Source organism: Esox lucius, chromosome 16 (assembly GCF_011004845.1).
Source record: "Esox lucius isolate fEsoLuc1 chromosome 16, fEsoLuc1.pri, whole genome shotgun sequence".
NCBI lineage: Eukaryota > Metazoa > Chordata > Actinopteri > Esociformes > Esocidae > Esox > Esox lucius.
Genome location: NC_047584.1, coordinates 30926177 through 30943240, shown reverse-complemented (window position 1 = coordinate 30943240; position 17064 = coordinate 30926177). Strand labels below are relative to the sequence as shown.

Genomic DNA, 17064 nt, shown 5'->3' with positions numbered 1-17064 from the left:
AGCAAAGCTGAAGTAAGACAATCAATCATCAGATTCGGAGGACGCAGTTACCCACAATGCTCTGGAGTGGGGGTCAACACCATGTCTTCTTCCTTTGTTAAAGTGACACCCAATTCTCTAGATAGTGGGACACCTTTTTTAACCAGATCCCCATGAGCCCTGGTGAAAAGAAGTGTACTAGATATGGAATAGGATTCCATTTGTGACATGACCCCTTTCCATCACCGAAAGAGCCCCAATGCACCCTGGGATTTCAAAGATGATCATCCTTATTTATGGAGCCTTCATAGCCCGAAAAGTCACACGAATCACAGTGTATTCTTGAACTCCTCAAGGACCATTCCCATCAGCCCCCATTAAGACACTGTACGTAGTGGCAGCACACTGTACTATCACTGATCAGAGCTGTATTCCCAAAAGCATCCTAAGGCTACGCTCACCAGGACCCTTTGGTTCTAACGGTGAACTTGCGGAAATCGGGCCCAGAGCCTCAGGGAATAGGATGTCAATTTAGTCACAGCTGAAGCCTGGGTAGCTACCAATTTGACACAGTTCACTGAGGAAAACGACATCATTAGGTGTCCATGGTAACAGTAAGAGGGTATTCATTCTATATCTGCGTTTTAGAATGTGTGTTATACTATGCTATATTTTAGTTTTACAGCAGCCGTAACAGGTCGACCATGGGCTGGAATCCGGCAGAATCGAGGGAAAAAAGAATAAACATATTATTGATATTTTTACAAGATTTTTGTTTGCTTTATAGAATGGGTAAACAGCTTGTTTTACAGAATAATGTCAAAAACGTTGTGGTCACATCGGTCCTTAGGTAGGGTTTGTTACTACGACGATAAATTACAATAACCATCTTGACCTCCACCACCAGGGACATTTTTTGACTTGTTGACTGAGAACCTATTCTGATTAATAGCAATGAGGTGGGGAGGAATTAGAGACTGCCTTGCAGATTCAAACAATGTTTTTTTACCTCATGGATTCAATCTAGCAAGCTTTCGGAAACTTGTCAGATGATGCAACAACTGGACCACCTTCCGCCTACATTCGACTCCCTGCTTTAATTGGTTATGTTCTGAACGACTGACTTGAAGATAATCAACATGATTACAGCTGTCCAGAAAGTGACACGTTGGAGAATCATTTGGCAGCAGAAATACATTAAGGTCAGAGCTCTTGGCAGCTCAACACACAGAACAACAGACGGATATAGCATAATTAGGGATCAAACATACAGTATGGTAATGGGTTATATGAATTCACCCTTTCCACTTTCTCCACATTTTGTTGCTTTATAGACCGAATAAATAATTGATAAGTAATGCCATCTTTTTATACACAAATCCTCATAATGACCACTTCATGAAATTAATTGAAAATAAAGACCTGAAAAATCTCACGTACGCCAGCATACAGACACTTTATTCAATACTTCGGCAGCGATCACAGCTTGGTGTCTCCTACCAGCTTTACACACCTGGATTTGGGCAGTTTCTCCTATGTTTTCTTGCAGAGCATCTAGATCCCGGTCAGATTGGATGGGGAGTGAACCATGATATTCAGGTCTCCCCATAGATGATCAATGGGGTCCAGAATTTGGCTGGGCCACACAAGGACATTCATAGCCGTGTCCTGAAGCCACTTCAGCGTGGTCCTGCCTGTGTGCCTCAGCCAAAATATTACAACCGTCCAAAGGTCTATAGACACAATTCTATCTTTGGGTTCTACATTGTTCCTTGAATTGCAATTGAAGTGGGGCCTTATATAGACAGGGGTGTGTTTTGCCACAGGTGGACTCCAATCGATTTGCATCACGCAGTCCTGTCCCGAGCAACTGTAGCCCTGACTAGTAAAGTAAATCAAGCTGTTGTTTTAATCAATTAACTCCAATGAATAGTTTTAGACAGGCCTTTCTAGCTAAAGGGATTTAACTCAAACCTGAATATAAACCACATTCAATCAGCACAGCTTACATATATGTACAAGGACATGATGCCTGGCTAACATTAGCACAGCCTATAAACAGTTGTTATATATATATCAACATATGCAATTGATATTACATATATATATATAGAGACAGAGTGATTGGAAGACCAAGAGCTTGGCGATGGAGAGAAAGAGAGCGAGAAGAGAGAGCGAGAAGAGAGAGCGAGGACACCGTCCACAAACCGAGCTCATTCAAGCAAATTCATTCAATGTACCCACCTATTCCTAATACCCACATGCAAATGGAGTCCTTTCACATTCTCCAGCGAAACAAAAGCCGCGGAGGAGCGATGGAAGAAGCCGAGATAGAGTAAACCAATTTGGCCCTGCGCTGTCTTTGTTCACACTGGGTCCCAGCGCCTCCTCGCTGATAACCCCTTGTTGACTGATGGCACCGCTGCTAATATTTTACTATTCACTCCACAGAACAGCCCGATTGGGGGTTATTATTCTGTGTGGCTGCCTCCACCGGAGCGATGCCTGTTTAAACAAAAAGACGGAGACGGGCGAGAGAAGATGCAAAGTGGAAATAAGTCTGTCTGTCCGTGAGCCCCCTCTGTTGCGCCACGCTTCTCTCGCTTTTCTAATTCCCTCCACTGAATAGACTAGTTAATTAACATGAAATCAGAGTCTGAAAAAGCAAATGCAACACGGGACAAATGTCAACTGAAAAATAGGCAGAGGTTAGTCTTTTGTAATTTTTCGTAAAATATAAAGAGATTCATTCCGAAATTAAAGTAATTAAAAACAGGAGGACAGATGAACCAGCTTAGGCCTCAGTTAATTGATTGACTTTTGTGGCGTTTTTGCAAGATCTGTTTTTCCCTTTCAGATCGTTGTCTCGAGGAAAGGAAAACAGGATACTAATTGTTGTTTTTCCCTTTTTAGCTCTAATGAACAAACAGTTAAATGGGGAACTTTATATGATAATTTATACGGATGTAAAAGGGAGAACAGAACAAAGATGGAGAGATGAGGAGAGTTCAAGAGCGATTAACGTAATGTTTACTTAACGTTTCACGCATTATATATCATTTTTTACTGTTGTTATTATGATTATCTGTTTATTTAATATTTATTTCACTTGTTTTGTGAAGAAATGTTTCCCAATAAAGCCTATTAAATTGAAAGTGAGTGAAATGAGAAGTTTTTCTTTTACTATTCACAATTAAACAAAACCATACACCACTATGGGTTGTACATCATTTTTTAAAGGAAGTAACTAAATTACCCATAAATGCTGGGCCGTACTCAACAACAATGGCTTCCTGATTTGCAGCCCAACAGATAATGTCTGGCCTCTCTGATGCATTGTAGAGTGCGCGTGTGTGTCTCTATGTGTGTAGCTCCAATCAAACGCTGTCTGAGTCTGTTTCGAGTAGCAGGACACTGAAGAATCAGCAGGTGTTGTAACGTAACATACACACACCCACACACACACAGACACACACAAACAGACACACACACACTCAAAAATCCACACTTAATCATGATCAGTTATGACAAATGCATCTACAGCTTCGCTCCAAAAATTGTAGCCCAAATTGTTCCCTACAAGTGCCCTATTTCTGGCAAGGAGCCATGAGGCCCCTAACAAATTTATTCCAGTGAGTAGGACTTGGCTGCCATCTGGGAATGTGCCCAGACGCTGAGCTGCGAGACAATCAATACGAGTGTTGATGTAAGGACAGGTGATTTACACTACTAGTCTCTAAGATTCTAGACCAATCAAATGTTCGCTTGCCACAGCCGGGATCCCCTCCCCTATACACGCCGCTGCTTTCGGGCCACTAGGGCATTTCAGAATTCTCCACACAGACTCAGGGACCGTGCACCACATTTACAAGAAAATGTCCACGTCCACCAAAATGGTTCCGGTCACCTCACACTCAGGTCCGGCCCATTTTCCCTCACAGCCCCTCCTTCCAGAGTGGTGCACTAAACAGGGCGCAGGGGGCCATTTGGAAGGGCTCCCCGGTGAGGGTCCCGGATATGATGCCCAGGGCCAGATGGTGTAGAACAAGGCCCATCAATCAACTTGAAAAGACCATTGAGGGCCGCTCCACCCTTTGTTTCCAGGACCCAGGGCTCTGTAACGATGGGGCCCGTTGGAGCTGGCTGGGGCCCGCCACAGCCTGCCACGGACGGATATTCACACTGCTCTGTCCTGGCCCTTCGTGGGAATCGAACCCACAGCCACATTCTACCCGCTGAGCGGCCACGCCTTTACGGTTCGGTCTACTGAATACAGACCATAATCTCTATCCCAACACCCCCCGACAGCTACCCGGCGACATCCAACCCCGGACACACCTGAAGGCAGGCAGTTCACCCTGGAGGAACACACACACAGGTGACAGTAGAGCTTGATGTAACCAAAGTGGGAGACACAGTACAACGGTACACGACATTACAACTCTGATGGGGAGATGAGGGGGTTGGCGGGCAGGCGGGCGTGCAGGGAGGGGTGTAATTATTCCTCTCAGTGTGCAATAGGCCATTGTAATTACTGCATTCACAGCACAGGATATTAGCATAGCTGAGAGAGCAATTTATTTGTAGCGGGCGTTGACATGTCGTCGTATTACAGCTACTGGGATTGGTGAGCCGGCCATGGTTACTGAAAGGGGGGGGGTGGGGGGGGGGGGGGGGGGGGTCTGGGGGGTGGCGTGTGCACAATCACACGAGAACACCCTTATTTCCCGGCTCTGTTCCATCACTGTGGGGGGGGCCCAGTGACGGGGGGCTGTCGGCTGTAAAGGTGTTGACAGGCTCATACCTTCTCATCTGGCTGTAGGCACCAGTAATAGTGGCTCATTAAAACCACACTTCAACACATTACCCAGGTCTGTTTCTGTGACTCGCTCTCTGTCTACCCATGACTTCTGCGGTCTCTTTTCTCTTTCTTTTGGCGGTTTCTTTCCACCATCGTGCCATTATGAAAGGACTCGCTGCCGCGTCTTCACGTGGAAAAGGAAAAGAGCGTTGTTTACAACAGTGTCTTCTGCAAACACTGTGGCGGGAACAACAAGGCTATCTGCCTCTGAAAACAAGAAAACACGACACACAAACAAAACCTCCCAGCATCCTCCGAGAGAGACTTGAGGGAGGGACTTTAGAGGGACAGACAGGAACATGAGAACAATAATAACTACAGCTAGAAGAGGAGACTGAAGAAACATCTGCTTTCAAACATTTCCCTTCCTTCTCTCTCTCTCAGCCAGGTGAATTAGCGTGGATTACACACACACACACACACACACACACACACACACACACACACACACACACACACACACACACACACACACACACACACACACACACACACACACACACACACACACACACACACACACACACACACACACACACACACACACACACACACACACACACACACACACACACACACACACAGGATCAAACAGTTGTTCCAATCCTGCTCTGTCCTGTATGTTTCAGCCTGTTTCAGCGGGATGAGACAGGCATTCAGCTGGATAGGGCCACACAAGGCCTGGGTGGATCTATAGGAAGTCCATAGGATGTCTCCTGGCAGTGGGGTGGGAACGGGCAGATCAAACGGCCCAGTCATTAATTGTTTCCCTTTTTACAGGTCTGAATACCATGCCCCAGTAAATCAACAGATCACAGTGTAGATTTATATTTGATAGCCAGAAGAGGGATGGGGGGGTGGGTACGAACACTCACACATGAATGAGAGAAAGGGAGGTAGAGCGAAAGAGGGGGATAAGTGAATGACAGGAAGGCGTGAACAGAGGAAAGAAGGACGAGTGGAAGGAGAGAGAGAAAGAGAGGGAGAAGGTGGGTGGGGACTCTTCTAAGAACTATTAAATCACCAGCCGACTGTAAGGCCGACTGTAAGGCCGACTGTAAGGCCGACTGTAAGGCCGACTGTAAGGCCGACTGTAAGGCCGACTGTCTCTGTTGCCAGGCAGGGTGACGTGGGTTTAGACACACACACCTGCAGAACGAGACGATAAATCTGTCCGATTGGGGACTACACAGAGGTCCCACTCCAGGACTGCTCTGAACAAAGCACAATAACCCTGTAATATTATCAGTTATCAGAGAGGAGAGAAAAAGTAATAATGGAATACAGGCCCGGATGTCAGACATGTGGGTGTGGCCTAATGGAATACAGGCCCGGATGTCAGACATGTGGGTGTGGCCTAATGGAATACAGGCCCGGATGTCAGACATGTGGGTGAGGCCTAATGGAACAGACCTGGAAGTGTGGGTGCCAGGCTTAACCTCTTTGGGTGGTTGCTTGGGAGAAGTGTGTGTTAATCTGCAGCACGCTGTACACTATGAGAGCAGAGGGCCAAGAAACCAGAGACAGGAAGACAGGCAGACAGGGTCTGAAATAACACCCACCAAGCGCCAAATGTGGGTAGATTTTCCGTTTGGCAAGTAAATCTCAGAAAGCTACAATATTTCCCTCTTATTGTTATCAGAGCTGCTTAGTTGTGGTGTGCCGCAAAAGAAAAACAATTATTTTATAATATACTATTATTTCATGATTTTATTTTATTTTTTGCCAAGCTCAGCGCATTTTCCACTGCATGCAGTTCACTATCGCACGAGCATCAGAGCAGAGCAACATCTTCCTGCACCCGACGTTCAGAGGAGCGAGATCAGAGAAAGGTAACTGGCTGTGGCTGTGCACACGCATGTTTGTGTTCAACTGACAGTAAGTGGCTGTCACATTGATATAAAGAAGGTAGCCATCGTCTGAGCGACGACCAAAGGTAAGAAGCTAGCTAGCTAACTGTCACAACTCGATAGCTACAACAGATTAGCATCATGCAGGACACATTAGAGATTCGGCACCAAATATAAGACCTCTGGTTTTCATATTTTGTGGGGTAAAATCTAAATGAAACAAATTACTATTTAACTAATACACTGTATAAGGGGAATAATACTACAAGGCACATTGAGAGATGGTTAGAGCATAAGTTAATGTAGAGACCCTATCCAATATACAAAAATCTGATATTTTGTTATTGTTGTTAATTTGCTTTTGCTTATTAGCTTTGGAGAGGGATTGTGTTATAAATCTGAGAGGAGAGTCATGAACTGTTTTAGAGAATGGTTAACTGAGGGGGAGTATTTCAGTTATCATTAGAGAATGATGTTAAAAAAGTATCGTTAACTAATGATGAATGTTAATGTTGACAGGAAATACAGACTGGTGTAAAGGGATGACGTTTTTACAATACATAAAAACTAAAATAAAGCTTTGTGAGAATTTAAGGTTTCTGAGATAAAGGAGTTTCAAGAGGCTGGCTAAAGTATGATGCTGAGGCTACGAGTTGTTCTGTGTATGGCCAGCATGCTGAAGATACACAGAAACGCAGAAACAACTAATTTGTCATCGGAAATAAAAAGTCTACCAGTCTCCTTGGCAGGTGAGCCAAAAAGTTAATTTAGGACACTGAACGCAACTCTACATAACAGAACATTAAAACAACACAATACGACACAGCTGAACTTAAAAACAACACAAGATATCAGAACATTAAAACAACACAACATGACCTAGCAGAACATAGAAACAACACAACCTAGCAGAACATAGAAACAACACAACACGACATAGCAGAACATTAAAACAACACAACATGACATAGCAGAACGTAGAAACAACAACACGACATAGCAGAACGTAGAAACAACAACACGACATAGCAGAACATAGAAACAACACAACACGACATAGCAGAACATAGCAACAACACAACACGACATAGCAGAACATAGAAACAACACAACACCACATAGCAGAACATAGAAACAACACAACACGACATAGCAGAACAGGAATGCAACACAGCAATGCACAAAAAGCGAAGACAGTAAAATAAAAAACAACTTGAGCTTAGACAGAAACACCCATGGAGGGAGAAGTTAGCTCGTAGCACTTTGTCACTTTGTTGCATTGGGACTGTCTGTCAGTATTTGGGCAGGGACAGCAAACATAGAGGGACAACAGCCTGCCAACTGGCAGGGCGAACTGTCTTTAGAGACATGTGATGGGACACAACACAGTGTGTTTGTGTGCGTGTGTGGCTGGCTAGTAGAAGTCATGTTAATAAGACTGGTCCCAGATGGGCAGCACTTTCACAGCCAGGAATTATAATCAACTCTTGTTCAGAAGGACCCGCAAGGAAATAAAACAATGTTTGTGTGCATGTTTGACTCCCTGCATGCTTGTCTGTTCGCTGTGCAAGTGTGTGTGTTTCCGGCTTGTGAATGTGTGTGAATGTGTGTGAATGTGTGTGAATGTGTGTGAATGTGTGCGTTCCTAGTGGGCCCTTGTTGGAGTAGGTTTCAGGATAGCTTTGGTTGTGCTTGGCAGCTCTCCGTGCTGTTACTGTTGGATAATCAAACCTGCCTACCACAGACACAACTACCAAATAAACATGATACAACTACCACATAACTACTATACAAATACCACAGAAACACTACACAACAACCCTGAAAACACTACACAACAACCACATAAACGTGATACAACTACCATATGAACACAATGCAAAAACGACAAACACAAACACAACTAACACATAAACACTGCACAAATACCACATAAGCACAATACAATTCCCACAAACATGATATAACTACCACACACACAATTTTCACAACTACATTAACACTACACAAATACATCCTTAGCACAAAACAACTACCACAAACACTATAGAACTACCACATAAATACTAAACAAATACCAATTCAGCACAAAACAACTACCACATTAACACTATACAACTACCACATAAACACGATAAAACAACTACCACACACACAAACTTCACAACCACCACTTAAAAACTTTTGAACTTACTCAAAAACTATTATTAAAAAAAGCTATAATAAAACAAAACGCCCACAACAACCCAACTCCTACATCTATCAAAAACAAAAACAACTTTGACCCAGAAGAAACTAAACAGAAACAAATGGTAGTTGTTGGCACCGGAAAACCTGAAGCAAATTAAAACGGGGGGAATAAATACGTGGACAGAAACGTTGACAGAAATGTTGACCACATAACAGAAATAACAGCAGGACGTAACATGGCCGGCAGATGTTGGGAGATCTCTACCTTGTTGACTCACGGAAAGCAACATTTGTAAAAAAAAAAAACCTCCGGGAGACAAACCCAGACACTTCCAATGTCCACTGCTGTTGTATGACAGCCATAAAAGTGATTAACACAACACCACATCTCAACAATGGTCCTTTCATTAAATCCACAACCACTGGAGATGTTTTCAGGGTGCGTTCTGATTTGTGGCACTACATTAACCAGGCCTCCGGGCCAAACAGCACCCTATCCCCTACACAGCCCTATCCCCTACACTTCTGAAGAGAACCCTGGGCCGACAAGGCTCTGGTCCAAGGCAGTAGACTCGAATAGGGCGTCACTGGGGACGCCGATCATAAATGGCCAGGGACGAACAGAGTGGATAATAACAATTTGCTCATTTCACATGTTTTTATAATGTGGCCAAGAGGAACATAATAATGGCAAAGCCAAGCAGAATGTTCCAGAAGCAGTCGACTCAGCTCTTGTTTATTGTGATGTGTCCTTAAGGCTGGCATTATGAGACATGCTAGCAATAATGGCCAGGGACAAACTACGCTAATTTATGTTATTACCACAGTTACAGAGTAGCCCAGGGTGTGTGTGTGTGTGTGTGTGCACACGCATTTGTCTACGACAGAGAGAGCCTAAAGGAGTATAGAAAGAACGAAGGGGAGGACATTTCTGAATTACTCCCATCCCTGGTTAATCTGTTCTTTACTATTGTACATGCTAATTTCAAATCAACAACACACTTTGCATCAGCCAAGTGAAGACGGGCCTGAAGCTACATCAAACTACTGCCACAGAGATTATTTTTTGGATGAAATACATAGTATTGTCCACTTAAATGGAAAATCTATTCATCTGAATGTACAGAGTATCACACTCAGATGCAAAACAGCAAAATACAGTTGTGCTCAAAAGTTTGCTTACCCTCGGAGAATTGGTAATATATGCACCATTTGTAAAGTGAGCAGGCAAAATTAGTCTTTTATTTCTTATGGGATTCACATTCAACTGTAGGTCATAACAGAATGGCACAATCATAAAACAAAACATGGCAACAAAGGAAAAAATGAACTGACCTCTGTTCAAAAGTCTGCCTACCCTTAGTTCTTAATACTGTGTATTACCCCCTTTAGCATCAATGACAACGTGCAGTCTTTTGTAATAGTTGTCCAAGAGGCCCCAAATTCACCAGGTGCTATAGCTGCCCATTCGTCTTGGCAAAATGCATCCAGGTCATGCAGTCTTTGGTAGTCCGCACATTTGAGATCTACCCAGAGTGGCTTGATGATATTAAGGTCAGGAGACTGTGGTGGCCACTCCAGAACCTTCACCTTTATCTGCTGTAACCACTGGAGGGTCAACCTGGCCTTGTGCTTAGGGTCATTGTCGTGCTGGAAAGTTCAAGAGCGTCCCATGCGCAGCCTTCGTGCAGAAGAATGCAAATTGTCTGTCAGTATTTTCTGATAACATGCTGCATTCTACTAGCCATCAATTTTTACAAGGTTCCCTGTGCCTTTAGAGCTTACACACCCCCAAAACATCAGTGAGCCACCACCATGCTTCACAATGGGGATGGTATTCTGTTCACTATAGGCCTTGTTGATCCCCCTCTAAACATAGCACTTATGGTAGTGACCATAAAGTTCTATTTTGGTCTCGTCACCCCAAATTACAGTGTGCCAGAAGCTGTGAGGCTTGTCAAGGGGTTGTCGGGCATATTGTAACCACGCTTTTTTGTAGCATTGGCGCAGTAAAGGCTTCTTTCTGGCAACTCGAACCGTGCAGCATATTTTTGTTCAAGTATCGTTGTATTGTGCTCCTTGAAACAACAACATCGTATTTTTCCAGGGCAGCCAGTATTTCTCCTGAGGTTACCTGTGGGTTTTTCTTTGTAACAATTCTTCTGGCAGTTTTTGCTGAACACTTTCTTGGTCAACTTGACCTTGGCTTGTTACCAAGAGATGCCAGAATTTTCCACTTCTTAATAAGTGATTCAACAGTACAGACTGGCATTTGCTAGGCTTTGGATATCTTTTTATATCCTTTTCCATCTTTATAAAGTTCCATTACCTTGTTACACAGGTCTTTTGACAGTTCTTTTCTGCTCCCCATGGCTCAGTATCTAGCCTGCTTAGAACTCATTGAGTATTTATACACAGACACTGATTGCAATTTAAAAAGCCACAGGTGTGGGAAATTCACCTTTAATTGCCAAATTCCACCAATTTCTGCCAGGGTATACAAACTTATAAGCACAACTGTAACAACCCAAATAATGTTTTTAAAGAAACTACCAAAGAAAAATATTCAGTTTAAGACTCCTCCATTTGTGGTCAAATGCATTAATTAGAAGGAAAAATACTTTAACATGCAAAATGACAAACAATAAAGCATAGTAATAAGATATTATATACCAAAGGAAGATGAGCTAACCAATCAACCCTCTCTAGAGAAGTATTAGCTAACCAATCAACGCTCTCTAGAGAAGTATTAGCTGACCAGTCAATGCTCTTTAGAGAAGAATGAGCTGACCAATCAGTGCTCTCTGAAGCTGGTGAATAGAGAGCTGTCATCAAACCAAAGGGAGGCTTATTTTAAGAATATAAAATATACATGTATTTTGATTAGTTTGGTTACTACATGATTTCATGTGTTATTTCATTGTTCTGTTGTCTTCACTATTATTCAAAAACGTGGAAAACTGAAAAAATGAAGGGGTGAATGAGAAGGTGTGTTCAAACTTCTGTCACTATAAGCATTTAAACATTGTGGACATAGAAACACTTACATTGTAAATAATAAAATGTACAATATGCAAAATTACATTACATAATATTACAAAGAATAAACATTACAGAAAGAAAGGGATGTGCCAACGACAAATACATGTTGCTAATGAGCAGAAGACCGGTGGTATCCAGGACATTCCCTGAAATATCATGTATCTGGTCTAGACTAACCTGTTTCAGTACCGGAAATACCATGTATCTGGTCTAGACTAACCCGTTTCAGTACCGGAAATATCATGTATCTGGTCTAGACTAACCTGTTTCAGTACCGGAAATATCATGTATCTGGTCTAGACTAACCCGTTTCAGAACCGGAAATATCATGTATCTGGTCTAGACTAACCCGTTTCAGAACCGGAAATATCATGTATCTGGTCTAGACTAACCCGTTTCAGTACCGGAAATATCATGTATCTGGTCTAGACTAACCCGTTTCAGAACCGGAAATATCAGGTATCTGGTCTAGACTAACCCGTTTCAGAACCGGAAATATCATGTATCTGGTCTAGACTAACCCGTTTCAGAACCGGAAATATCATGTATCTGGTCTAGACTAACCTGTTTCAGTACCAGAAATATAATGTATCTGGTCTAGACTAACCTGTTTCATTACCGGAAATACTACCTGGTTTAAACTAACAACTTTCAAAACGCAAAATACCAAATGTCTGGGTTACAATAACCAGTTTTGTTTCTACAACTACCTCAGTAAACATCTGTCAATTCTACTCTTCAGGGATAGGGAGAAAGGCATGCCAGAGGAAGTTAAACCCTGTACATAAACCTACCATACTCTGTAGTTGTCAATGAAAACCATAAGTTTAGATTTCACTTTTGAATCTGTAAGCTGGGGCCCATTCAGTCGAGTGCAATGTTACAGAACATTTGGATACAAACTGTGCACTGAGCAGAAAAATGTCACCAAACACAGTGCTCCTCCTCCTCGTGATTATGCTCATGCTGGTTGTGTTGCATTGTACTGAACGCCACCGTGGTGTTACAAGCGACGCTCGTTCATACACTAAAGGCACTTAGCGTATTCCAGTGATCTACTGTCCTCTTCAGTCATTCAGCAGGACCAGGGCAGTAATGCTGATGACAATGACAGTCTGAAACATAGCCAAATGACCTGCTGAAGGTGTCCCCATTAGCCGGCTGGCACCACATTAGAACACATCAGAAGGCAGTGAGCCGAAAACTGGCCCACGCATCATTACAAAGGGATCATTATTCAATGAACGCTTATTCATTACTCTCCATGCCGGATCCAAGATGGCAAACCAGAAACCTCTATGGCTAGGCCAATAAAGTGCAGCTGGATAATAATATTAATCCTATACCATCCCTGATCCTGATCCAATATATTCATGACCCTGATCCTATTCTGTATGATCCTATACTGTTGTGATCCTGATCCTACACCATAATGACCCTTATCCTATACTGTATGATCCTATACTGTAATGACCCTGATCCTGTACTGTAATGATCCTGAACTGTAATGATCCTGATCCTATACTGTAATGACCCTGATCCTGTACTGTAATGACCCTGATCCTGTACTGTAATGACCCTGATCCTGTACTGTAATGATCCTGTACTGTAATGATCCTGATCCTGTACTGTAATGATCCTGATCTTATACTGTAATGATCCTGATCCTACACTGTAATGATCCTGATCCTATACTGTATGAACCGGATCCTATACTCTCATGATCCAGGGATCCTGGGAGAAAAGATGTGGCCCCTGTACGACAAAGAAGACATGTATGAAAATAATTCTCATGTCTCTGATTTCTGTTTTGGTTAGTTAGTGCTCTCCACAGAGAGATCATTTATTCCGAAGGATTTCCACCAGATGACTCAAGCACCGAACTGGTTGACCTTGTTTGTACATTTAAAATACCAGGACCCTGGGTAATTAATTTAAGTGGTGCCATCTTCAGCCTGGACTGCAGGTATGTTCCTAACAAGTTGCTGCAGTATGGAGGTTTAGGGTCATTTCCATAACCATCTCTTGGATGCACTTCAGATGCACTTCACATCAGGAAGATTATTTACTATTGTTTATCATCGATGTCCCACCAATTGTTTCTGAGGTCACATCCATTTCTTAGAGCAGCAATTGCCATGCCAAGGTGTGTACCATAGTAACTAGTGTAACAATGTCAGAAACCACAACACAGTCTACTACACAGCCTTAAAACACCTCGACACACTCACTCCTCGACACACTCACTCCTCGACACACTCTCTCCTTGACACTTTCTCTCCCTTTTCTAAGGAGGCATCATGATGGTTCCCTGGCTATTATACCTTTCTAAAGAGCCATCATCCCCTGTCTTTATAGGCAATTCAATTTGCCTTGATTGCACTGCAAAGCTTTAATTAGTTCACATCGCTGGGGCGATGAGACACGCAACTGAGCGGATTCCATGAAGTACGTGCCAAATGGCATTCTATTCCCTAAATACTGCACTACCACTGACAAACCGACCAACATGAATACACTAGGGACGTCAGGCGGAGCGAAGGAGTTTAGGACACAGTCCATGAGATGAAGCAGGAATGAAATGACAGCAGTGGGTTTTATGGCCAATTGGTACAACCCACCACAGCAGAAGGCTTGGGTAAGAAGAATATTTTACTATGTCAGTGCTGTTAAAACGCTGCTGGGGGCAAACAAGGTGAGGACTGATTCACCCGGTTTCTGGTAACATACAGTGGGGGAAAAAAGTATTTAGTCAGCCACCAATTGTGCAAGTTCTCCCACTTAAAAAGATGAGAGAGGCCTGTAATTTTCATCATAAGTACACTTCAACTACGAGAGACAAAATGATGGAATAAAATCCAGAAAATCACATTGTAGGATTTTTAATGAATTTATTGGTAAATTCCTTGGTAAAATAAGTATTTGGCCACCTACAAACAAGCAGGATTTCTGGCTCTCACAGACCTGTAACTTCTTCTTTGCTAGAGAGCATTTGGATGGTCCAGAAGAGGATTGGGAGAATGTCATATGGTCAGATGAAACCAAAATATAACTTTTTGGTAAAAACTCAACTCGTCGTGTTTGGAGGAGAAAGAATGCTGAGTTGCATCCAAAGAACCCCATACCTACTGTGAAGCATGGGGGTGGAAACATCATGCTTTGGGGCTGTTTTTCTGCAAAGGGACCAGGACGACTGATCCGTGTAAAGGAAAGAATGAATTGGGCCATGTATCGTGAGATTTTTGTGAAAACCATCAGCAAGGGCATTGAATATGCAAGGGCATTGAATATGAAACGTGGCTGGGTCTTTCAGCATGACAATGATCCCAAACACACCGCCCGGGCAACGAAGGAGTGGCTTCGTAAGAAGCATTTCAAGGTCCTGGAGTGGCCTAGCCAGTCACCAGATCTCAACCCCATAGAAAATCTTTGGAGGGAGTTGAAAATCTGTGTTGCCCAGCAACAGACCCAAAACATCACTGCTCTAGAGGAGATCTGCATGGAGGAATAGGCCAAAATACCAGCAACAGTGTGTGAAAACCTTGTGAAGACTTACAGAAAACTTTTGACCTCTGTCATTGCCAACAAAGGGTATATAACAAAGTATTGAGATTAACTTTTTGTTATTTCCACCATAATTAACCAATAAATTCATTACAAATCCTACAATGTAATTGTCTGGATTTCTTTTTCTCATTTTGTCTCTCATAGTTGAAGTGTACATATGATGAAAATTACAGACCTCTCTCATATTTTTGAGTGGGAGAACTTGCACAATTGATGGCTGACTAAATACTTTTTTGCCCCACTGTACAAACAAGCTCTGCCATGTTCTCAACCTTTAACCCTGCGACTTGTACGAGGTGACTGGCAATACAATGAATCCTTACAGCGACTGACAGCATGGAGATCATAATGACTGACAGTATGAACACTGACTGACAGTATGGAGATCATAATGACTGACAGTATGGACACACTGACTGACAGTATGGAGATCAAAATGACTGACAGTATGGACACACTGACTGACAGTATGGAGATCATAATGACTGACAGTATGGACACACTGACTGACAGTATGGAGATCATAATGACTGACAGTATGGACACACTGACTGACAGTATGGAGATCATAATGACTGACATTTTAATGACTGACATTATGACAACTATGAAAAAAAACACAGATAATTAAAAAAACTTTTTGTATGATTGCATATCCAAGCAGTTTGGATCGATAATGAACCCTGTTTTATATGGTAACACAACAGATACAAAACAGAGTCAAACACCAAGTCAGTCAATGTAGCTGTAAAACCAGGTACCACTGTAAGGGACAGCAGAGGAAACCAAGACGCATGTCACCTCAATCACCTCACCAGAAACAACAACGCCCATCTGCCCCCAGGGAAACGTTGCCATGTTTTTGATAGCTCACTAGCAAACAAGTGAAAAGGGAATTTATTAACATGAATGGTTTCTTACCTTGTGATCATAGGGGTTATACGAGTGGAAGAGCGCAGACAGTTCTTTTGTTCGCTGTTTTTTCTGTGGAGAGGATAGAGATAAGACATTTTTATTTTTTTTTGACTAAGAAGTCCTGGCATGTTTCAATGACTTTGTTCAAGGAATAAAATCTGACGCAAGTAAACAATGTATTAGTCCTGAATGGGTGGAAGTATGAAATGTTATTGCCTTCAGGATAGAGACAAATCTGGCTACTTTAGCCTCAAAGACATGCATTCTAAACAACGTATTACTTCAAAAGAAAATATCCAATGTACCTTTCAGAGTGACAGACTTTGAGACACACTGACTGCGCTAAATGGTTTGATGGCTTTTGGAAGACAGTTGATTATTTAAAACAAACTGTTAAAACAGATACAAATATGAAATGTGGCTATTATTTGCCCACAGAAGAGAAAGCCTCAATCAAGGCATTTTAATATTCGCCCCAAAGCCTTGCATAACCTCACAATCTCATCCTGTGTCCTTAATTTATAACGGAATAATAAGATGCAAAGCCAGACATTTGAGCTGATGTAGGGTGGCACTTAATGCAATCAGCAACCCTTCCAGAAAAAAAAAAAGAATAAAAAGGAGAGCTGTAAAGAATGGTAATGATAAGAGAACTGACTG

The 17064-nt window shown here is 42.5% G+C and overlaps 1 protein-coding gene across 1 annotated transcript in view; it reads right to left on the bottom strand.

The window, feature by feature from the left end:
• cdkal1 (CDK5 regulatory subunit associated protein 1-like 1) overlaps nt 1-17064 on the bottom strand; it is a 400231-nt gene that overhangs the window by 71280 nt on the left and 311887 nt on the right. Inside the window, exon 12 of the mRNA XM_013137938.4 lies at nt 16411-16473. Coding sequence (XP_012993392.1) covers nt 16411-16473 — 63 coding nt within the window. The remainder of the gene's footprint in view (nt 1-16410; nt 16474-17064) is intronic.